The sequence below is a fragment of the Cryptomeria japonica genome, chromosome 1 (assembly GCF_030272615.1).
Source record: "Cryptomeria japonica chromosome 1, Sugi_1.0, whole genome shotgun sequence".
Taxonomy (NCBI): domain Eukaryota; kingdom Viridiplantae; phylum Streptophyta; class Pinopsida; order Cupressales; family Cupressaceae; genus Cryptomeria; species Cryptomeria japonica.
Genome location: NC_081405.1, coordinates 60145246 through 60171266, shown reverse-complemented (window position 1 = coordinate 60171266; position 26021 = coordinate 60145246). Strand labels below are relative to the sequence as shown.

Below are 26021 nucleotides of genomic sequence, written 5' to 3'. Positions count from 1 at the left end.
TGCAGGTCTGAAGGAGAGAGATCATTTTATATTTTCTATGTCTACTCCAAATGAATTCAATTGGCATATATATCATTTAGGCAACCGGTCAATTGGTGTATTGACCGGTCATGCTTTTTAGGCATGACCGATCAATGCACCCATTGATTGGTGCCTTTGTAATTATACCATTAACACAATGCTGATTATCGATTCAAAACACCCGATAGCATATTGTAATATCATAATATAATGACTGATCAATGTAATGAATCGGTTCATATAAACACCGATGATTCAAAGTGCACGATGTATGTAATCCAACCGGTGCAGTTGTTAACTAATGTTAATTCCAAATGAAGCGGTGTATTCATTAAACCCGATAACAAATATGCCCGATATAATTACGCCTGATAACAGATGTGAACCGGTGCCAATGGTTATGCACCTGATAGCAAGTATGTATCGGCTAATAACCCGATGACTTATAGCATTTAATATGCTATCGGGTTAATACCCCGATAGCATATTAATGCCAATTAATAATTGACATTAATATGCTATCGGGTTGTTAGCCCGATAGCATAATGATAAGTGATGTTTGTACAATCCGATAATCATATGCAATATAAATCTGACATGAAGCATGTAAATAACAGAACAAGGAAGGTTTAGGAAGATCTTATCTTGCATAAGCTACCATGCATTAACATCACTGACACTAAATTTTGACAGCCAGCTGATTGAAGTTTTATTATAGTGTTGGCATTTCTTCTTTGTTGGGTTTTCTTGAAGAAATATTTGGTATTATGGTCTCCTTCTGTGAGCAAGCATAGTTTGCAAATTTGGACTTGGAGAGTACTTGACAAGCCCGCATTTTTTGACTTTGCAAAAACTTGACAACTTAAAAAATGCTAAAATTTCTTTAAAAAACACATTTTTTTTTTGCAAAATTCAATTACAAAATGTATCAAATGTTTTGGTGTTTCCAACTGATTGCCTGATTATCTCTACAAAGTAGCTATCTTTAATGTTCAAGACTCTCAGATTATTGGCCAACAAACAAGAAACTAAATATTGTTCTCCTGTACAATTTAGGTTTTGCTAGACCTAGGGGGTAGCCTTTATTACAATATCTGAAATGATAACCTGTATGTATAGAGTCATTGACTAAAGCAGAAATATTCTCACACTTTTCACTAAGATCTATATGATTATTACAAGATTAGCTAGATCCTTACTAAGTTCTCATTACAACACCTTGAGAATATGGATAAACTCAAATAACTAAAATAAATTGAAGTATTGAAATGATTTTCTATTTTTTAATTTTTAAGGGTTTTGAATCTAGGTTTTGGGCCAAGAATAATCCCTGATCGGTGCTTATTCCAAGGATATAGAGTCAAATTATACCTTGCAAATGCATCTTTCTGACATCCATACTTCAAGTTCAGAGGATTTAAGGTATCCTTGTCTTGCAATGACACATCCAAGATAGGGTATTATCTACAACTATTCTTAACAATCCCTCAACACAACATAGAACCCTCCATATCTTATTGGAAGCATATTTAATCCATAGCTTGAATAGAAGCAATAAATAAGATACAATATATAGCAAATGTATATAGGTAAACTTATAAATCCTTGATTTCTTTGCTTAAAAGGAAAATGCATGCATTCAAGGAGACAATTGTAGAGAACACACAAAAAAAGTGTTTTTCATATTACTTCAATCTGAACTGAAAACATCTCATGCAGAGATTTCCACACATGCAAAATTCTTCCTGTAACTTTTTCTCAATTGATTATCTTCAAGATCCCAAAATTTTGAACTAGATCCAATATATGACCCCTTTTACAATATTACAAGTTCCATATATGGAAAAGCAAAACATGTCGGCCTAAGAACCTAATAATAATTTGTTACATTTTGACTTTTCATAAACAAAAGTTGCTTGGGGACCTGTACCCATTACAATATAAGATTCACATTTGAAAACACAATAATAGACCACATATTGCTGATGAAGATAGCCAATCTTGACACTTGAACTGCTTGTAGAAGCCAAAAATGTTCACCGCTTCAAAACTCTGTCAAAATTAGGTCATTTGCTGATTTGGATTCAACTGTTATGGATTGATGACCGATTGAAATGCAAATATGCCTTAATCAATATATTTCTCTACTCAAGACACGTACATCTTCTTGGCAGGCCATTGGAAGTCTTGAATTCTAAATTCTTTTCATTGTGTGCTGCATATTTTGCATCCAAAATTGCCCTAGTTTCTTTAGTGAAACTGTCAAAAATAATCTCTAGGACAAACAATTCACGCATTGTAGTGTTGAGCATTTTCATATTCAATTTTTCATTAACACATACAAAAGATACAAGATTAGGGCCTATTATAGCAAAGTCATTTTTCCATTGATCTAGGGTTTTGGCCTAACACTGTTCATCCTTGATATCTGGCATAACCTTCTTTTCAACTGCTTCAATTGATTCCAAATTTTCCTTTAATTGTTTATCAAGCTTCAACATGTAGGCAACAACTTCTTCAAGAATCACCATCCTTTCATTGGTTGCCTTTCCCTCTGCAAGAGCTTCATGATCAAATCTAGCATATTTAACAATCTTCCTTATTGCTGCAGTCTTTGGCATCCACCTATCTTTTATTTCTTTGATATTTTCAGTATCCAATTCATGCTTGGCTAAGGCAAACTTCAAATCTGCACATGCCTTCCATGTATAATCAACCTTGCCTATTATTTTGGATAGTCTATATTCAATCAGATCTGTCACCAATTTACAGATTATCTGCATTTTGTCCTCCTTGGATCCCTTCATTTGCTCTTTCAATTCCTTAATCTTAGTGAGAAAAGCTTCCCTATTTGATGGAAAAGCTTCAGCTGAACTTGAAGGGGTAGAAATTATTAGTATAGGTGCACTTGTAGATGCCAGTTGTTAAGATCTCAATTGGTTATTCTCCAGAATTACCTTAATATACTTTTCTTTCTGTGCATCATGCTCTGCTTGCAACTTTTTCACTGTAGCTTCATTGAATAGGGCAATATGGACTGCTAATGATGCAGTTTGTAGAGCAGGAGTATCTGCTCTTATCTCCTGATTATCACTGACTACATTTGGCTTATTTGTATTTGGGGCTAGAGCCCAAATTGCCAAGGTTTTAAATTTAGGGCTAAACCCTGATTGTGAGAAAGCTTGTTTTCCTTCTTCTTTAGTGTTGAAGACTTCTTGCTCCTGTCTTCTTATTGTATCAAGAGCTAGTGCAGTGGTAATATCCCAATTAGGGAGCAGCAACAGTCTACTATCTTGCACTAACTTCCTACCTTTCTTAGGTGTCATCATCAATGCTAAAATTTACCTGCTTCAACACTTGTCTTGCTATCTCATCCCACTGGGAGGGATCTGCATTATTTATTGCCTCAGCTACTCTTTTATGATATTCATCCTTTTTAATTCTCATAACAAAATCCTTGAACTCTTGGGTCTTCACAAAACTATCATCTGCCAAAAAATTTAAATTGCTGATATGCCAAATCTCTTATATCATTAGTGTTGTCAGTGGCATATTTCAAATTTTCATCCATTCTGCTGACAGGCATGATGGGCATCAAAACTCTTGTTGGTGAAGTCATTGGTTGCATGTAATGTCCCCTTTTAAAATGACCTAGATTGCCCTAGACTATAATTCTTTGCTGTTAAAGATAGGTTAGAAAGGGAGTACCTTTTATCTCTTTCATAGGGAAACCTGCAACCACAAACAACTGTAAATGAAAAGATCAGGATCCTAGATCATAACCATAGGAATCCCAATCATAGCAAGCTAGGATGGATAACTTGATAGGGTGCCTTAATAACCGTTCTCCCTTAATCAAGCCCCACTTGTGAGGGTGTCTAAACTGTTCTCCCTCTATCGACCATACATGTGGGGGTGTCTTTATCAACCGTTCTCCCTCATACTAGAGGGGGTGTCTAAACCGTTCTCCCTCATATGCTAGTCTTCATAACCATGGCTGTTTACATTAATCAGACATAATACGTATATCGTTATATGCATAAAACATCATATTACATCATATTAACCATAATAGATCACACAGTATGAGTAAAAAATGAGCAGATTGGAGAATACATGCAGTGAATGATCATAACAACGATCTGCTATCAATAATAGTATGCAGAAAATATTATCACAAATTTGCACAGAACTTCATACCAGAATATCGGCTTGTCTTAACAATAGTTGCAGATTCGATCTCTTTATTATGTTCACCTCTTCCAGCATTGTTCGATGCCTTTCCTTTGAGTGGTTGTTATGCTGTATATAAACCCTCGATTTGCATGGAAAGTTGTGTCTTTCCAAACGGTCACTATCCTTGCAAAGGTGGTGACTCCTCATATCATGTCTTTTGCCTTAACTAATTAATCTGCTGCTGATTGTTGCACCTAATCAAGGATTATTAATAATACTTGTTAATGTAAACACAATTCTTATCGTGTCCTTGATCCATTTGCTAACATGCTAATGCTGCATTGACGTATAATAAGATCTCTGCCTGGATTGGTATTGCTGCTCTGCAATAATTAAATGTGCGTTTTTGTATAGTGCTTGTTGTTTTTAGATCATCCTATGCATTGGCCTTATATATGCCTTTGTTTGAGTATGGAGACAGTCTGTAACTTCATAGCAGTTCTGATCTGATCTGATCGATGGTGTTCTCCCTAGATGCTTTGATTCCTTTCCTTTATATCTCTCAATGAGAGGGAGGGGTCACACCTCTTCATCGTGTATGCCCTTTGGCAAGAGACACTCCCTTTCATCATTAGCACCCTTCGAAAGAGTGCAACTCTTAATTATTTCTGCCCTTTGAAAGGGACACAACTTTCCACAATCAGATCTGCACTTTTATTTAAATCAGATCTGCACATCTGATTCTCCCAAATTCCCCCTAAAATGAGGTTCTCTTCTCCCTTTTATATCTCATGTTTGAGGGAGTCACAAACTTTCATTTCATGTCTTTTGACCATTCATTAACTTAATTAAAATTTAATTATATTCTTTTATATTTTAATTTTATTATTATTATTTACCCTTAAATTCTATTCCAAAGTGGGGACATTACATTTCAGGACTTCTTGCTCTACAACATTTTCCGCAACATCTTCAATTTCTACAATCTTAATGGCCTTGCCCTTCTCCTCAAGGTCAATGACCTTTTACCTTTAAGTAGGTTGTTCCTCAAGGACAACAACAACTTGAGATTGCTCTTTGATGTTAGGGGTCAATAACACATGTTAGTTTGTAGTTGGGATGGGTGTTTATGTTTGCTTATGTTTGAGTCGCTGAGAGGTTCCCGTGGGGTAGTTGGTAGTTAGTGACGGTTGGCCAAGTGGCCAACCGTCGAGTCTATATATGATTCGGATGGAACCTCGGCAAGGATGGTATTGTACTGGCATATTCTTGTGAATTCAATAAAGATATCATTCTTCTGGTATAGCTGTTTGTTATTGTTACTTATGCTTTGATATATGAATGTTCTGTTACATGAATAGTTGGTATGTGTGGGAAATCCTTGTTTTATCCGTGAGTTTACCAACCTCACATTAAGGACTAAACACTCTTGAGGCCCCTCTTCACTTTCTGCCCTGACATATGGTCTAACAGAAGCAATAGGATCTCTTCTATATACAGGTCTATCTTCCTCAGGAGGAGTCAATGTTTCTGCATGAGCAAGTATCCTCTGAATCCTCAAAATTGGATCTCTCTTCTGCAAAGGAATTGTTGAAAATATATAGCTTCGGTTGGATAATCATTTAATTAGTCAAATGTCTAATTGGCCTATCGGCCTTAGACATTTGTATAATTAACTATTATCTCTATCCTTAATTATTCTCATACTGCAGACCAGTAATTAAATTGACTAAATCATTATGTTAATTATTATTGTTTTATATAAACATTTGAATCGGTTAAATATGTGTTACCGATTCTATGTGTAATTAATAATAATATTTTATTATTAATTAATTACACATAGAACGGTATCATGCTACATCGATCAATTGTTATTTAGTACATTGCTGATCGCTGTTATTAAATAAAACCGAGTCGTGCCTCATAGGATTACGACTCTATGTGGAACCATGCTGATTGCTGTTATTAAATAAAACCGAGTCGTGCCTCATAGGGTTACGACTCTATGTGGAACCATGTCGGTTCCACATAGAGTCGCAACCCTATGCAACCGACCTTAGCTCAAATCTGAAAGTATTCGTTCTGCTGATATGTGATCTCTTCTTGGGGTTTCAAGTGCAGAATTTGAACAATTAACCTGCTGGGAAAGGAAGTCAAGGAGAAAAGTTGATGTAGGACTATACTGCAGCAGAGAAAAGACAAGACGGAAGGAAGAATTGGAAGGGATGTCTCTATAAACCAGTGTTCCATGGCCGACGGGGGGACGTGGGAACAGGTTTCGAGGATGGGGGTTCAAAGGGCCTAAGTTTGGGGACGGTGGGGGGGCGGCGGCGGGGTGGTGGTGTTGATATAGTTATATGTATACTTATAGTACTTGAAAAACTAGTTTTGAAAAGATGTATAACTGTATACAGTATAATAGTATAAGAATTACATTTCAAATGAAACTATAGGGAATTCAAATTAGCAATACTAATTGCTAAATAAAATTTGACAAATGAAATTGTCAAATTGGAGATTTCTATTATATCGAAAATATGAATATTTGATGTCATATAAGATATCACAAAGTCTATAAAGATGATTACATGATTCATCATTACAATGAGTAGCAAATGCCAAATACAAATACTAATAGCAATAGCATTACAAAAGACAAAATGCCAAAATGTCAAAACTCAAAATGTAGCGAAGGGAGGCCTCTAATCATCTGCGAACTCCTCATCATTGGAATTGTTGGACTCCTGAAGGTCAAGATCCCTCAAGCTCACATCAACCAGCCTTGCATCTAAAGTGGTAGGATCATCCTCATCAATCTGTGAAGGCTCCTTTGGCTCTACATCCCATCGTGCCACTGGAGTCCTGGACTCTCCTTGTACACAAGTGTCTTGCGGTCTATGAGACGCAAAGCACTATGTATGGCCACAACCTTCTTTGCCCTCTTAGAGGTAAGTTTGTTCCTCTTAAGAGAGTGGATGAAGCTATATGTAGACCAATTCCTCTCAGTAGCTGAAGAACTGGAAACCTAGGATAGCAGACAGATAGCTAGAGTGGTGGTTAAAGATTTTGGACCATGACAATTCCACCACAAAAGTGGGTATCCATCTTTGGCGCATCTGAATAGCCTCTAGAATCAAACATCTTCTTTATGCACCTAAAGAAACTCGCCTTCACCTCGTCATCCTGAATCGGTGTCACTCTACTCGGTCTAGCCTTGTACCACTCAGGATTCAAGGCAAAGGCAACCATATGCAAAGGAGTGTTCAACTTGTTCCATCTGCGTTGAATGATTGGCCAGATGTGCTCATTGTAGAATGCTAGAGAGGGGTCCTTTACTCGTACAACAGTCCTCATCTGGTCAAGCACAGAGTCAATGCACTCATACACCTCTCCAAGGTTAGGTGCATCGCCATCCCCATATCTGATGACCTGAAATACTAGAGAAATGGTGGAGACAATGTATTTTGCATTAGTCCAAAACACATCTCTCTTCACTATCTCCTTCACCCTTCTCTCCTGCTCTGTCTTGGCCTCAACCCACCTATTCCACTCATTAGTCATAACCACGAGTTGCAATTTGCCTCTTGCAACTCAATCATTCTCTGCAAGAGAATGAAATAGGATGCATATCTAGTCTCAACTGGTTTTAAGAACTCCTTTGCGAAGGTCCTGAAGGGTGCATGTGAAGTGTGGTGGTTGCAGATAAACATCTGCACATCTCTCGCATCGCTGACCACTCCTCTAATCCAGTCAATCTTCCCCATGTCCTTGAGTGCATAGTTCATGGCATGCACACAACATGGAGTCCACCAAATATGTCTATAGGCTGCCTCAATGAGTTTCCCTGCAGCTCTACACACATGGCCTGCATCTGTCACTACTTGGACCACATTTTGTGGCCCAACCTCCTCAATAGCTCCCTGAGGACATGAAATTGAAAATCAACATCTTTGCGATACCCTGCACAATCAACTGCTCTAAGGAAGTATGGGCCCTCTGCACATGTGACCATGATGTTGATGAGTGGACAATGGCTAATGTCCGTCCACCCATCCATAACTATGCTGCACCCAGATGCCACTCAACATGTCTTCATCTTCTCCATCAAAATATTGATCTTGGAATAACACTTATCCAAGATCGAGTTCCTCATTTTCGTCTCACCTGGTGGCACATATGATGTTCCTTCCTTCCCCACCATAGCCATCATCTCTTTATAATAAGGAGACTGTGTAACATGAAATGGGATGCCATTGGCAAATAAGAACTTGCCAACAAATTCATCTATCTCATCTCTCAGATGGACATTAAACATATCAGCTATGGGGTTACTCTGCGATGTTTGCAACTTGCATTTCCTTGCCCCCCTAGCCTCTCGTGATTGGGGAATGGCACTAGAAGTGGAAGTGGATGGAGATCCAAACATCATTCCTCTCGTTTGCGAAGCATGAGGAGAAGAATGTGGCACTTGTTGGCTCTGCTGAAGGGCTGCCTAGCAGACAAAGTAGTAGGGATTGAAATATTTGTGTCATCTGGAACGCCCCAAAGCTTTTTAAACTCAATTGTGTACTATATATTTTTAGTTTTCTTCAAAAACTTACAATGATTCACACCTTTTCCTATCCAAAAAAGAAAGTGTGCATTCGCTCTAGTTATGCTACCAAACCATTCAACCCCACAAATGTTGCACTTCCAGTTCCTTGTTCCCCCACTTGAACGTGATGTGCCTTTTACTCTTGAAGCAAACTGTCTGAGAGGAGATTTAGGATTAGAAGCACCTTTAGCAAATTGTGCCAACAACTCTGAAGGGCAACCTGTACTAGCTGGTGCACTCGCCATGGAACTAGATTGGGCTTCAAGATCAGCCCCATGGTCACCCCCCTCATCCTCAGGTTCAAATTCTGAATCATGTTCACTATGAGAATGGATTTCCATCTCATCCTCACTCATGTCTTGTAATATTCCCCTTAATTTTTTTTTTGATTTTCAATGAGAATTACAAAGCAAACACTATAACCCGTTAAGGTTAGAGAAATAATCCAAACAATTGAAAGGGAACCCTTCCACCTTTTGTTCACCGAGAGCCCAATCTGGGAGGGTGAGAGCATATGGTGTTCCAGGGATCGTTAGCACCATAAACCAAACTGAAATTACAATGCACGGGCGGCAAGTCAGCCCCTTCTGCTTATCCAGTAGGATAGAAACTAAACTTCTTGGCGGTAAATGAGCCAAGGAAAACAACAAGAAACTTAAGCTCAATCACTCTACTGCGTGTTTTAGCGGGAGGCCATTACATAAAGCTATCACTCTACCGCATATTTCAGCGGGAGGACAATACATAAAACTTATCACTCGACCACTTATTCAGTGGGAGGACTAAGTTACAAATACCAGAAAATAGGCGGCAAGTCTGCCTCTTCCACTTGTTTAGTGGGTATGCTTACAGTCCAGAATTGGTTGATAGTACTGCTATTCAACCTTACACCATAATGAGATAGAATATTAGAATAGAGGAGTAATGCCGTCCAATGCTGATAAATATCTCCAACCAATCACTAACTCCCAAAAGCTCATTTAACATGTAAATATGAAATTCTGGAAATCAATAACACACAGACCAGCAACTTCAAGAATTTCTAAAATGCTCATATCTCACTCAAAACTCACTCAAATCACCCCAAATCACACCCAAACCAACACTATGCATTAGGTGACCAAGTACAAACAGAGAGATAACATCAACATGAGCTCCAACTAACATCACGCTTCCCAATGCACACCCCAAAAAAGTACACCCAGGCAAAAAGGTACGATTTGCAATTAGAATTTGAATACTCAAAACCAAGGGTTAAAAACTTACAAATCTCTCCGTCAACAACATAGGAAAGTAAAGAGCCGATACCCAGAATGACACGTCGCACAGGGAGGGACGTAGGATCGAAACTTCGCTTCAGCCACACAGAAACCAGCAACACTGAAAATTACAGCAGCAAACCAACTCCCTCAAAACCACACACGCAATCCACAAGAACACCACGAAATCCACACAAAAGAGCCTCAGCTAGGAGTGATGTCTCACACTTGAAACTGCAATTGAAAAGTCTAGGAGGTTTTCACCCTCGAAGAAGTCTGGAATCAATCCGACATCATAACATTATATTTTCTCTGGATAACCAAATGAGGAGCCAAACACCTATATATATAGATTTTCAAGTCTAAAATTCAAATTCAACTCCCACCAAATTCACCTCTCCAATTTGCATTTCATTTCCAATGGTGGACCCAATTATGGCGTCCCCCCCTAAGTCAAACCCACGCCTAGCAAAGGGGACTACGATTTTTGGCATAACATAAACTGTCACATAAAATAAAGTCTCCTTATTCATTTTGGCGTCCCCCTTCATGGCACAAATAATTCACCTAGCAGACTTAGGATAACTCATATTATGCACAATTCCCAATATCATTAATCAGTGATAAAATAATTAAATATTAAACCTTAGGAAGGAAATAATATTTAATTGATTAATTTATAACTCCAATACTGATTATCAACAAAATCCAGGATGAAGTTGAGCAATGAAGACCACTGAACTGCGCTGGATCAGGACCATATCCAAGACTGCCAAAAATAGAAATGCCCAAACTGCCACTTACTAAAAATAGTAAGTCATGAAATACTGCACTGAAAATCATGATCTTCACACCCAGAGAAAGAGCTCGGAAAGCACAGTAAAACTGCATCATCCAGACAACCAAACCCTAACTTACTAAAAATAGTAAGTTCACATTTCACCAAAGAGTCAATTGCATGTTATGCCACACTGGAGTCCATGGAAAACCTAGAAGGAAACCACAAGAAGGACTGAAGAATTCCCTCCTAACTAACCCTGACAAGCTTGAGCAGAACTCCACAGAAGATGGAAACCCTAATTCTCCTTTCCACATAGCCTATGGGTCTTTGGAATAGGCCAATGGACCACTGAATGCATCATCACTAAGAAGGAGACATTACATGTCTTGGGAGCTCATTGTGAAAGTGACACTGCATTTCACAAAATAAAAATAAAAATAAAATCAGCCTAGTTTAACAAATTGAAATACAAATTTGAAATTTCAATTTTGAAAACAAAATTTACAATTTATATTTTTATATTATTTAAAAATTAAAATAAAAATAATAAAATTTGATGTTGAATCTTGAGGGCAAAATGATGAATGATTCATTCATCATTTTGCTTTCAAGATTCAACATCAAATTTGATTTTGAGATGAACAAGAAGAAAAAAACAAGTTTAAACGAACAAAGAATTGAAAATCAGAAAATAAAACAAAAAAACAAGAAAAACCCTACCTTGTGCTTGAAAAATCTCTCCAAAATGCAGTAGAATCCTCTTCCTCCTCTTCTTCTTGCTCCTTCTCACTCCTATCACACTTGCAATCACTCTTTTCACTCCTTCAATCAGACTTCTACAAGTTTTTCCTCCTCTTCAGCTTGCTGGAAAAAAAATTAGTCTTTCAAAATGTGAGTGAAATCATCAAATATGATGGTTTTGTGTTGTTTTGGGGGAAGGGGTGGGGCCCACGTCAAATTAGGATTACCCCCATCCCCCAAAAATCAAAATTATTTTTAAATTTAATTTTTTTTGGCATTTGATGTTTGGGCGATGGGAGACGTTTGGACATCTCCTCGCCCCCCAAGAAACACCTAGGTGTCTCCCAAGGAGACGTAAACACGCCGAGATGTCTCCCAAGGAGACTTGGGGACGTCTCCACGTCTCCTTGGTAGACGCGGGGACGTTTCCCCGTCTCCGGCGGAGCACCGGTGGTGGTTGCGGGGCGATGAGAGACGTCACGTCCCCGTTTCCCTGTCCCGAAAATGTCCCAGTCTCCGAAACGTGGCCCAAAAGGGGGGGAAACACGTTTCCGTGGAACACTACTATAAACCTTTGAAATACGCTGGTGAGCTGAAAAACCTTCATCTTTAGTGCTGAAAACCATCTTCAGACCTGCAAAAGCATGAATTTCTAGCCTCATTTCTGCTGTGAACACCAAAGGCAAGTTTGTTTATTGAGTTTGATCAATGAATTGCCTTCATATAGGTATTTGACCTTCCTTTACATGCTTTAAAACTCTGTTTTTTGCTTCAATGGCTGATTGGAAATTGGGAAGAGAAATTGAGTGGCGAAACTACCCAAAAGATGCGCCTCATATTTGACTTTGTATTACTTCTTGGCTAGGCGCACACAAAAGCAACTGCCATGTTTTGGGATGGCAGGCAGAAAAAGTGGATGACAAAGCCGATGGAAAGTGTGTCCTTGGCTTTTAAGTGTAGATTCCCCTCTTGTGTACCCACTTGGGTTTAGCTTCTATTATCACTTTTTTGATGAGGTGCAGCCACTCTAGGCATGTGTCTTGGGTAAGTTTGCCATGGCAAACACATGCTAAGTGCAATGCATATAACTTATTATCAATTTTGCTTGTCCTAGGCAGAAAGAAACAGTGGTAAACCTGCTTAAAGATTTTCTTTATTCTTATGGAATTACTCTTTCATGTGAGATGTGTTTCACATATGCAATTGCTTTCTTGTCTTTATTTAGGTGGGAATTTCCGATGATAATGCTAACCTAAAAGTGTGCCTACTTTTTGAATGATTTCTTCGACTTGAGCATGCTTTTACCTAACAGATTACCATCTTTCAATCTGGATAGTTAACACTAATTAATTTCATTATACTTGAAACTTGGGTGCTGATTTTAGATGGCATAGCTACTAAATTTGTGCACCTCGTTATGGTTTATTTCCTCTTGTTTACTTTAACAGATTTCACTTAAAAAGGTTTGGCAATTTTTTGCTGATTTTGGGCAGAAGAAAAAGGGTGGCTTGGCCAGATGGAAAGTGCACTCGGTTTTTTGTGTCATGTCTTCTTTCCAAAACTAAAGAATTAATAATATCGTAAAGTAGGTCTGATCACTTTTGGTTGCTTGAATATTATTTAGGTCCTATGTAATGTTAAAAAAGTGCTTTTTACACATTATTCAAAATGTGATTCAAAAAGAGACTTTTGGAGGGAAAAGTAAATTGCAATAAAAAGAAAATAAAACATAGGACCCAAAAAAGGAAACTATAAAAGAGAGGTCAAGGCAAAGCAAATCAGTTGATTTTGTCATATTCTTATTTTTTCCATTTTTGAGATTGAAGTATTCAAGTATGAAAGCTCTTGGTGTTGGATATGTGGAGGATGAAAACCCTCTTGGCTTTCCATAGTTGGATTTGAGGATGAAAACACTCATCTCCATTTGAGGCAATTCTATTGTGTTGTGTTGACGTGCATTTTGTGACTACACGCACAACATAGAATAAAGTTTTCCATCGGTTACTTTATCCTCTCTTGATCAAAGTTCAATTGTATGCTAAGATTGCGACAAGTTCAAACAATTGACTCCAAGGTTCCTATTATGCAATGGACGTGACTCAGTTGGTTTGATGTGATATGCCTGTAATCCAAAGGGACTTACGCACACTTAAGAAGATTTTAGCAACTTTATAACTTCAAGGATATTCTTATATGATATGGCAATAAATGGTTCAATTTTTAGGACTTTTTCGATTGAAATATGCGGAAAATTAAAACGAGGAAGGGTTCAGGAACACTACTCTAAACATAAGAACTTAGTAGTTGGCAATGTCTAGGATAGTATCAACCAATCTTCACTTCGCCACATTGAGACAGCTACGTGAAGCCGGTGAAATCTTCAAAGGTTGTGTTTAAAAGATTCTAAATCATTAATGAATACCATCAAAGAATAATACTCATTCAATAACTCAGATTTAAGCGCACACATCAAAAGCTCAGTCCAACCTTGCACTGTAACAATCAGTTATCAACAAAAAGTATGAGCAAGCGATCTTCTCCTCCTTAACACACTACAATCAACCTCATTCATCTAAGTACTTGAAATAAATCTATGCTAAGTGAGGAAAGCAAGACCATGCAAGCTATGAAACAAGACAAGTGTACACCATCAGAGAACAATGCAACACAATTTATTATTCCAATAGCTTATCACAACAATCTTAGACAATCTCCCTTTTACAAATGAAGGGATCACCCCCTTATATAGGCCTCCAGCCTTGATTACATGCAAACCCTAATTAGGGTTTGACCCAAAAGATTCCACACACATGAAGCAACAAGGTGGGAATAAACATTAATGACCCATTATGCCTATTATCAATTAATTATAATCTTGCCAAAAATAGCATCCATTGTGCATTAAATGCACCACTTCTTTCAAATTCTCCCAATGTGTAATAAATGCCCCATCAAGCTAGAAACACCCATTGTGCAATAAATGCACCACCACCTTCAAATTCGTGCAACCACCACCTTCAAATTCGTGCAATGTGCATTGAATGCACCATCACTTCCTGGAATATGGTAGCTGCCATGCATTAAGTATGCCACTACTCGGTCAGGATGTCCACTAGCAATAAATGTGCCATCATGCACTCAATAGATTCTCGCCATGCAAATGGACCCCGCCGTCATAGGAACTTTTATACTTTTCCGGGCTGTGCTTCATTAATACTGAATAGTCTCTTTGCATGTCGCCAACTCATCCTTTACAAGAATCTTTCATTCAAGGCTCACAAAAGATATTTTGGAAGATTTTCCTGCCTTGGAAGAATTTTAACAATCTTTTCCACTTCTGAAGGATTCCTGAATGCTTGGAAATTTTGGGAAGAAAATCTTTCCAGAGAGATATTTGTCCTGAAGGATTTTTTTTGCGTTCTAGTTCACATCTTGTTCTGAAGGAGATTTTTGATCAATCAATCACTTTTCCTATTTTTTAGGATTTTTTTCCATTCCGAGCTTTGGAGTTTGGGAGAGAGAAAATTCTCACTTGGTCAATTTTCCTTGTGCCTTGGAAATTCTTTGGAATTCTTCAACTTGGGCGAATTTCTTCTTTGGGGAAGGAATTTTGAATTTTTTTTTCCTAGCCATGAATTCTTCTCTCAATTCTATCTTTGGGCGCTATTTCCATCTCTGATGAAGGTTGCACCCACTTCCAAGTTTGGGTGGAATTTACACATGGAGGAGGATTTTGACTTTTGAAAGGCATTCCTTCCTGACCTTGATTTGGCGCCTTGATCTCAACTTGGGCGGAATTTCGACCTTGTGGAGGAATTTGTTGCATGGAGGAAAATTCCCCCACTACCTTGTTTTGGCGCCCTCCATTAGTCTTGGGCGGAATTTCCACTAGGAGGATTTCTTGCCTTGGAGGAAAATCCCTCCTCTATGCCATTTTGGCTCTCTCTTCCTAGTTTGGGCGGGATTCCACCTTGGTGAAGGAATTTTTGCTAGACTTGGAATTTCCTGCATGACCCTCATTTGGCACCCATCCCCAGACTTGGGCTCTATTTTGCCTTGATGGAGGGATTTCACACTTTTTTATTTTTCCTCTTTGCCTTGGATTTGGCGCCCATTCCTTTCCTAGAGCACATTTTCTCCATGGTGAACGAATTTTTGATGTGGAGGAAAAATTCCCCATTAACCTCATTTTGGTGCCCAACTTTGACCTTGATTCTACTTTGCCCTTGAGGAAGGGACTTCTTCATGCATTAGCCAAATTTCACATTTTCCAAGAAATTTGTCCTGAAGGAAGGAATTTCCAACACTTCGTCAATTTTTCACTCTCACAAAATTCTGTCTTGAAGGAAGAAATTTCCAACACTTAGTCAATTGTTCACTTTCTCCAAGAATTTTGTCTTGAAGGAAGGAATTTCCAACACTTAATCAATTTTTCACTTTCCTGGAATTCTGTCTTGAAGGAAGGAATTTCATTGAGGAAAAAATCCTCCATGGCATGAAATCCACGTTCTTAACTTGTCCTTGGGTGCAAATTTGCCATAGTGGAGGAATTTGTGAAAACTGGAAATTTCCTTGGAGAGGAAAATTCCTCCCTAACTTGGTTTTGGCGCCCTGGAGTCCTCCTTGAGCGCATCCTTGGGGTGGAGGAGGAATTTCCTCCTTGAGGAAAATTCCTTCATGACTTGATATTTGCGCTCTCCTTCTATCCTTGGGCACAATTTGGAGGAGGTGGAGGAATTTCCTTGGAGAGGAATATTCCTCCTTGTCTCGATTTTAGTGCCCATCGACCTTCCTTGAGTGCTAATTTGAGGAGGTGGAGGAATTTTGAAGATTTTGAAAAATCCTCCATGCTAGGTGATATGTGCCCACCTTCTTGTCTTGAACTACATTTTTGGGTGGAGGAATTCTTCCATGCCTTAGAATAGATTTCCATGCCTTTGCCACTTAAGGAAAGAATTCCAGACAACCATTTTTAGACCAACTGCCTGTTTTTTCGACTTTCCGGATTTAGACTTGGATTTTCAGGAATACTCTGCCTTCATTGTCATGACCACTGCTTGAGATGGATCTGCCAAAAATAGACTTACTAAAAATACTAAGTACTTCCAAACATCATATTAGGGCAAATTGGGATAGGTGACACTAAAAATAGACTTACTAAAATAGACATTGCTAAAAATGGTAAGTTTGTTTAAATGCAAAATTAGGCCAATCCAGGACACAGTGAAACTTACTAAAAATAGAAACTGCTAAAAATAGTAAGTGCTCAAATTTCACTGGTAGCTTCCTTGAAGGGCTCTAACTTCATTGCAATGTTCAGATTTTCCAAAACCCTAAGGAAAAGACCTCAAATCTAAGTCTGAAAGGCAAAAACCCTAAAATAGACAAAACAAGTTCCAAACTTAGTCAAATTTGGTCAAAACACTCGCAAACTCGATCAAAATTCATCAAAAACACTTGAAAACCGGGGAGATTGAAGGGATTGCTGCGAAAAGACCCAAAGAACCAAAACCAAAAGACCAAGAGTACCAAAAAGGTAGGGGGTCCCCATTTGGAATGGGTGATGTGTGAAAGTGTTACAACATGTTGGTGTTTCCATATTTTTTGCTGCTGTCATAATTCATCTAGCAACTCATTATCCAATTTTACTTTCATATTTGGTTGATTTCAGTATATAAGGGTTTCATATAAACATTGGTGAATGATAGTATCACTGTCCATTAGAAGGTAGTCATAAATCAGATATTTGATTTATTTGACACATACAATTCAGATCTGCTGTTTATGCTACATTTGAGGATGTATATGAGCATTATGAGGGTTCGAATTTGTTGTTTGGAAGTGTAAGTTTGATTTACAAGGGTTTGTGATATTGCATTATTGCTAATTAGTTAGGGTTTGGCATCTACATGAGTAATTTGATTATTGTTTCAGATTGCACATCTTTGATAAACCATCGATTTCCTAGAGTTGTATGATTAGGGAGATTACATTCTGGGTAGATATTATTCTCACTTGTGTCGCTTTTCATAGCTCAGAAAAAATAGATGGAGTCATACAAAAAGTGTGCCTAGGAGGATATATTTATGCATTGAGCCAGAAAAAAAGGAACTTTGGGAGGAGTTTCTCAACTACTTAACCCAAAAGTGGAACTTTAAGATGGTTTGGCCATGCCATGAAAAGCGTGTACTAGAAGTGTTTTTGCTAAGTGAGAAGCATGCCAACTTTGTAATTGAATTCTAGAAGATTTGGGCAAAGAAGCCATTGATTTAGCCATCCAAAAGGTGTGTCTACAAAAATTACTTATTATTTTACTATCAAAAGCATGTGCCAACTTCACTTAGGCCACATTTTCCTTCTTGGCAGAGAATCGGGCAGAAGTTTACATCACTATTGCCATTATCCTTCAAAGCTTCATGCCTTAGCCATTTTTGTACTTTACCTTTGCCACAACTTGTCAATCTCTAAGCTCAGCATTATTTCATCTTTAGAACTTTTGCCACCACAATCATCTTACAAAATTGTTAGTCAAAAAACAAGACCATGACATGACAACCTTGCAAATTGAGAAACTATAATTAATTTGGAAGGACACACAAGTGATGATTAAATGACAAAAATAGACATGAAGTAATATGAACATTGAGTTTTGTAAAGTTACATGTTTATAATTTCATGTATTGAATTGAATGTAGTTTATAACATCAAGCTTTGTATTGGCAATATCATCTACCTAGTTTTTGGTTTTGTATGCAACTCAACCATAAAATTCTTGAAATTGCCCGTTTCCAATATATGTGGTGTAATTGCACCGAATAGTTGGTCTTTATTTTAGCCAGCTAGAAGTTGTTTTTGCATGTTTAGATTAGTTGTTTCATTCATTAATTTGAAAATCTCATTTGAGAGACACTATTGTTAATAGTGTGGTACCTATATTTGAAGCAAAAACAAACATAGTTATTTCCATTGATGCAAACCCCCCTTCCTCCAGATAATGTTGTAAAGTGTGAATATATGTATATCTTGTTTTTAATTTTTAGTTTAGGGTTAATTGAAGTTTGTTTAGATCTCACGGAGCTTCTCCTTTGAATTTGAAGAGAGTTTTTGACTCATATTATTCTATTTTGCATTGTCTTGTAGAACACAAATTAAAGGGCTAGCATGGTGATGAGTTCCCTGTTATGGTAAATTGATGTATTAAACAAAGGAGACAAATGCTCCTTAAATAGATTTACAAAGACAATGTTTCTAAATGAAACAATCGTGAACAAAAGACAAAAAAAGAATCTTCTTAAAGCAACGAAGATGATCCTTAAAGAAACATTACAATATTTTAATACCCTTCCTTAATGGTCATCGTTCTAACTACCCTACAAAAGACATAGGTCTTTTGGTCACAAATGCATAGAGAAAGCTGCCCCCTTCTCTTTAGAACGCTCTACAAAATGAGCCTGCTGCTAAGATCCCGATTCTGCAAAACTTATAGAAATGACCAAGACAACCAAAACAAACTGAGATTCGTCCAACCTAATGCTGGGAAACAAAATTGGCCCTCCTTGTAGCCAGAGATACCAAGAGCAGCTTCTCAAACTGAAACCACGATTTGGAGGAGAAAATTGGCAAACCTGAATTGGCAAACCTGAATTGGCAAACCCTTGTGCAGATTGTTGCCCTAGCAACTCTAGGTGTGATCCAAAACAGCTGCAAGAAACCACGATTTTTGAGGAGAAAAATCGGTCAAAACCCATAAACGATTTTTAAAGAGCATCGCACAAAATCCAAAAACTGAAACATCAGAGAGTAGCTGGCACAAAATCCGAGACATGGATTAGCATACAAAACTTTGTTTTTGAGGAAAAAACGGTAAAACCCTTCCAAAATTTTTGAAGGAGAAAAATAATAAAAACCCACCACTAATTTTTATGCAGAAAAATTAGAAAAACCAACACTAATTTTTTATGGACAAAAATTAGACAACCCAATCAACTAGAGAGCCCTCCCGACTTGTTGAAACCCTAACCGGGGCATATAGGAGTAAACACAGAGCCAAAAAGAACTCGAAGGACTTCGTGCGGGTTGCAAGTTCTAAGAAAAAACTATGAACATAAGAGCCTAAAAATCCATATTGCAGGCAATAAAGAGGCACCTAAACATAGGTAAGGGCGCCTTGACGCGTTTGTAAAACGTGGTCTTCGCCAAAAAAACGGCACGGGATTCTAGAGAATGGCTCACAAAACCTTCGCTTGACTAGAAAAAAAACTCGAAGAAAGAAACTATGTAACAAAAAAACCCATCGCGAGCAGAGAAAAGGAGGGCCGTCGTGCACAACATGAAAACCCATTGCAAAAAATAGAGGTAAAAAAACCGGTTGCGAAAATTAGAAGAGTTGATACAAGATCTGGTTAGTCCAAAAAACTGCTCGATTTGGTGAAAATGACACCTAGAAATGGAAGAAAACTAGATGAAATCGTGGATGCAAATTGTGTGCAAGCTGTACAGAGAAAAACCGACGCCTCAAATGCTTGCGAAAAACCCTTGCCTCTGAGCCACAAACCAACAGACATGGGTTTGCAAACATAAGTCCACAAACACAAAAAAACGGCGCTTAAATAAACTCCAATGGATATTTTATTTTCATAAAAAATTGAAGAACAAATTTCTTGAAAGAATTCCAGATTAGAAGAGGCTCGAATTTTTCGCAAAATTTTATGAAATCCCACTAACCCGCTCTGGTACCATGTTATGGTAAATCAATGTATTAAACAAAGGAGACAAAGTCTCCTTAAATAGATTTACAAAGATGATGTTTCTAAATGAAACAATCGTGAACAGAAAATAGAAAGGAAACTTCTTAAAGCAACTAAGATGATCATTAAAAAACATTACAATATTTTAATATTCCCTACAACAAAAGAATGATAAACCAAGTTAAAGCATGACTCCCGTGGCTTTAATTTTCGCAAGATAAATTTGTTATTATTCACTAAGAGGATGCAAATTTCAATATACCTTTAGTTGAGCTAATCGTTTTTTCCAATACGTGAATATTGATTATGATAAGTTGATAATTTATTTCAATATTTGTCCAACATCTTTCTTATTCTTGGTTGAATTTTATTCCCATGCAATATTTTACTTTTAGTCTTCTCCAAGTTTGTCTGGTAATAGTAATAATATTTTTGCTTTAATTTTTCTCTCCAAATCTTATCCTTTTGATCTTCTAAAAATATTTTTATTCTAACTCCAATGTCTCCAACTAAAGATGAAGACAATTTTAATTATTGAATAACCATTACATCTTTATTTTCTATAAATAGATTTTCGTTCATCTTTCATTTATTCTTCTTTTAAAAAGAATTGCTTTTGTATTCCTTTTTCTGATAAATAGAATTGTTTTATACTTCAATTAATATTCTTTTAAATTCCTATATATAGAATTGCTTTGTTTATTTATCGTCTTATTCTATTTTATTTATTTATTTAATGCCAGCGCTATCATTCATCTCAATCTTTATTATTTGGAATATTTAATCACACATATAATAATTAAATTAAAGTTAAAGAGATAGTGATATTATTTCATGAAGTAGGAACAAGTCTATGCCACTTCATAAACCAAGCCTAGTTCCAACTAGCCCCTACATAATTTGTTCCTGAAACATAATATTCAAGTATACCATTAAAAGCATTTGCATCACATGATAAGCCATGCATATTAAAATAATAAGTCATGCCCCCGCCATGAAAGAAGATTTAATTTGCCAATAATCAGAAAATCGTCTTATTGATAATACTTAATGATTTTCTGTAATCCTAAGATCAAGGCATTAACCATTGCCATAAAGCGGAAGACAGCGATTCTACTCCATTGAAGATCAGCATCAATGCATGAAGTCAATGATAACAGTGATTCATCGATGCAAATAATAATCTTATATATAATAGCGATCCATATATGCATCGATGCAAATAATCTTAAGTGAGACCAATGCTTTCCTTAATAATCACTAAACAAGAAGCGATAATGACAGACGGTTATTAGTTAAGAACAGAAAACAAATTATGAAGGGTCGCCACCCTTGCAATAATGATATTTGTTTGGAGGGACACAACCTTCCACTTACATTGAGGGGTATTGATGCAAGCAGATCGACCATTCCAAGGGCATTGAAGAAGACAAGGAAGTCAATCAATTAAGAGAGAAATATCTGATTTCAGAATTAATAAGAGAGAAAGTCTGTAGACTTTGATATTTACAAGGTGCTTGGCATGATGCATAATACATAGAAATACTTGTCTTGTTGATTTGTTTATCATGTCTTCAATTTAATAATACTTGGTAATGATAAGTAATTAATATATTGCTTCTAATATATATTTTCATTTTGGCTATTATTCTTAATAAATGCATAAGTAACTGTACAACCTGAGTTGGCCTAGTGGTGGAGAACTTGTGCTCTTGAAATAGAGGTCACAAGTTCAAATCCCACAAAGGGGGTAGGGTATGTACACCTTATTGGCTTCGGCCTATTACCTATCAAAAAAAATATATGCATAAGTAATTATATTAATAAGGATCCCTTTAATGCTTTATCCAACCGACCATTGTGGAGCAAAGGATGAAATACATGATAAGGAGGCAGCATCACTGAGTCCCCCTTCATTATTGTTATATTTTCATATCATGCATTGCGTTTGTAAAATAAATTGAAAGAACTCTTCTAAGTTTTGGTTGTTGCATTACTTAAAGAGTACAAATATGAAAATGTTATTCTGACAAAAGATTTGGAATGCAGTTTCTTGATGTGATGTTACAGAGAATAAGAGAAGAAGAACGCCTACGACGAGCTTCAGGCCCTCCTGGAAACACTTCCAGTTATCTTATGAGAGAGCATCAATGGAATCAATTTGATGGGGATTATTACAAAAATCTTCCAAATCCTGTGTCAAATATCCCTCCCTCAGATGCTTGTTTGGAGGAGGACACTCCCTTGTTAGACAGCACAGAAGTCAAAAAACGTATTTTTGCAGACAGGAAGATTGATGTTTCATGGACAAGGATAGAAAATAACTCTGCAAAAGATGCTGGTGGGTCAGCACCCTCATTGACAGAAGTTGTTTCAAAGCCAGATCTGGACGGTGCAGAAGATCGCATTTTACTGGACAAACTTAGCATTAGAGAACTTCAGGATACCTTCAAGGCGACATTTGGACGAGAAACCTCAGTTAAAGATAAGCAGTGGCTTAAGCGCCGCATTTCAATAGCACTGAAAAATTCGAATAAGAAAAATGGACAGGAATATATGACATCACGGCATGGAAAGAGTCCATCTGAAAAATTTCCAACTGATTCTTCTGATGTACAGGCAACCAAGAGTAAAATGATCATTGATAATACTGATATAGGAGTGCCCATAAGCCCTATTGGCAACAAATCTTCCACCACATCTTTTACAGATGTATTTATAAAAAGAGAGTTTGGAATGTCTAATGGTGATGTTCCCCTTAGAGAGGAGATTAGAAGAAAGAGAACACGAAAACCAACCAGAAGGTATATTGAAGAGTTGTCAAAAACAGATGCTAGGCCAAACAGTGGAAGGCTGTTAAATAGCCTTAGAGATTCAGATCAAGCCATGAAGTCTTGTGCTAAACCTGACTGGAATGGTTTTGACAGAATGACATTGGTGTGTAGGGAGGATTCTCTTGGTGGCTGTGGAATCCAAATTCCATTTGTCCTTCGAGTTCGAAGAGGACGCCCGAGGAAGAACTGCGGTGCACTTGTGGTATGTGCATGGTTCTCTTTTTGCTTTTGTTATTTATAATAAATATTAAACATCCAAATTAATTACAAGGGAATCATAACCTCATAATGTTGTAGGTAAAGCAAGGAATTGCAGGAATGCTTACATGTTGCTGCCATATGATTCTTCCAGCTTTGTATTTACAAATATTTTAGTGTGATCAATTTGGAGTGTTGTTATGCCAGGTCAACATTAGTGTGTTTTTCAATCTGTATGTGTATAGATTCATAGAGCCGTTTTTTCAACATGGTTAAATTATTGTGTTGAACTTAATGTTGTATATACATCGGTGTCAGGGTTTTTGGGTGCAGATTAAGTACAGGGACACGATATTCAAAATCAGTAGCAAACTTTAGGGAGGCTAGATTCTTCACATTTAAACGAGAAATAAAGCCACATACATGCCTGCATGCAAATGTACATACATGAAACATGCTATATGGTTCTTCCAGTGTTGTATTCAGTATTCACAAATGATTTAGCATGATCAATCTGGACTGTTGTTAAACCATGCCAACATTAGTGTGCTTTTCAATCTGTAATTGTAGAGTCATAGAGTCAGTATTTCAACATGGTTAAATTCTTGTTTTGAACTTAATATTGTATATACATTTGGCAGGGTTTTTGGTTACAGATTAGGTACAGGGACATGATATTCAAAATCAGAAGTGAACGTTAGGGAAGCTAGATTCTTTACAATTAAACGAGAAATAAAGCCACATCCATGTCTACATGCAAATATGCATACATTAAACATATTGAAATTCATCTATATTTGGTTAGTGCTCTAAGCAAGGAATTTAGCAAGCAAGAGATGTTCACATCGATATTAAAATTCAAATCTCAAAATTAGTATATTCCAATGTCATGCTAAGTTTATTCTCATTGTTTTCATGTTCCAAGTTTATAGTCAAGTTGCTTTCTAGGGATTGGTCATCTTTGGCTTCTCTTTACATTTTTTTTTTCTGAACCAAAACCCTTATCTTTTTGAAAAATTCTAGGAAAATTTTGCAATTCTTTTTTTAACCTATAACTTGTTCTCTGCTTGCATTATTTTTTCATTCTGTATTTTTAGTTAGTCAATCAGGATTTGAGTGGGACAGGTAGGATTATAAGTTTTTTGTTTTCTCGTTTTCAGTGGTGACTGTAGTATCTCTTGTCAGGTCCAGCTCAAGATATGCTCAATTATATTCAGGTGTACCCCCCATGCACAAGGTATGTCCAACAGCACAGGTGGAGCCAGACACTACTAGGCATCCTTACTTCTGTAGATTTCTCCACTTCCTAGGTATTCTTTCTCTGTTTTAGAGATCATAGAAAATGAAATTACTAGTCTTTCATCAGTTCAAAACATACTCATCACTGCATTTACATTGAAGGAACTGCTTAGGTGTCTTTTAAGGGTTTAATGCTGTTAGATAGACTTTATTAAGAACTTGTTGTCAGGTCTAAGGAATCAATATTGACAAGTAAGGTTGGAAGCATTAAGCATGAAAGCAGGATGGTGCCATATGTCTTAGATGCAATGGCTTTATAAATGCAATGCAATGCTACTTTAAATTCAGGAGTACATCAGAATTATCTGTGCTTGTTTGCTTTTGTTTGGATTAAAATTGATAACATTTAAATCAAATTACTATAAATAAATGTCACATTCAACTTTATTTTAATTAAGACTGATGTGGATACTTAATTATACATAGATCTGTATACTAAAAGAATAAATGCCACATTGAGTAAAGTGTTGTAAACATGCTAGAAGGGGTCTAATTAAACCATTCTACATGGGTGGTTCCAATGGGTTGGACTCCAACTATTTCACCGGTTCTTGTTCCTCCTAAGCCTTATTAATGTACATTGCTCCTAGAGAATAATGAGGTCATTATTCATATCACTGGTGTCATCTTGGTATGATATTACTATAGGGATCATTCTATGTTAGGTACTTAAGCGGCTGCTATAAATACAATGATACTTCAGCATTTATGTTTCATGTATACCTGATGATAAATTTTACCTTCTGTGTTCCTTTGTTGTTTTCTATAATACAATGTATAATGTGCAGCATTCATACAGGAGGTAAATTACTCATGTCAGAAATCCTTCCTGGATTTCTGATGCTGTTGCTGAAGTGTTGGAGCAAATCCCTCCTACACTAGAAAAATATGTTAAAATGGAAAAAATTCAAAACTGATGGGAAGGGAGTTTCATTTTAGAAAGTTAACAGAAAGAAGGAAGATTTAGCCATGGACTTGAGTATGGGCTAGATTGTGGTTGTGGTGTTCTTCACTTGAAGGGAGTTTGTGGACAAGAAGATACCTTCCGATATACATTTGTCAGCACTACTTGGGACTAAAACGGAGTTTTGAAGAAAATATAGAGGTTGAGGGAAAAAATCGGAAAATGAGAATGGTGATGTTTTCAAGGAGATTCATGAATTACAATTTCCATGCCCATAAGAACCAGTTGCTACCGACTACCAGTTGCATGTGAATTTTGAATTTTTTGTTCATTTAAATTTGTGTGCATACTCTGCAACTCTTGCTATACTCCCAGCTTGAGCCATTAAGGGGATAGTGTCCTTGATCTAGATAGCTAAATCCTATAAAGGTTCATTTGACTTATTATTGATTTGATTGTTGATG

The 26021-nt window shown here is 37.0% G+C and overlaps 1 protein-coding gene across 4 annotated transcripts in view; it reads left to right on the top strand.

Annotated features, from left to right (window-relative positions):
- The window catches only part of LOC131063223 (uncharacterized), a 111722-nt gene that overhangs the window by 48373 nt on the left and 37328 nt on the right, over nucleotides 1–26021 (top strand). For 3 of the 4 annotated variants that reach the window (XM_057997019.2, XM_057997020.2, XM_059222166.1), the window contains exon 4: nucleotides 22372–23358. In XM_057997019.2, the coding sequence (XP_057853002.2) occupies nucleotides 22372–23358 (987 nt within the window). The remainder of the gene's footprint in view (nucleotides 1–22371; nucleotides 23359–26021) is intronic. The other variant, XM_057997021.2, reaches the window with a different exon arrangement.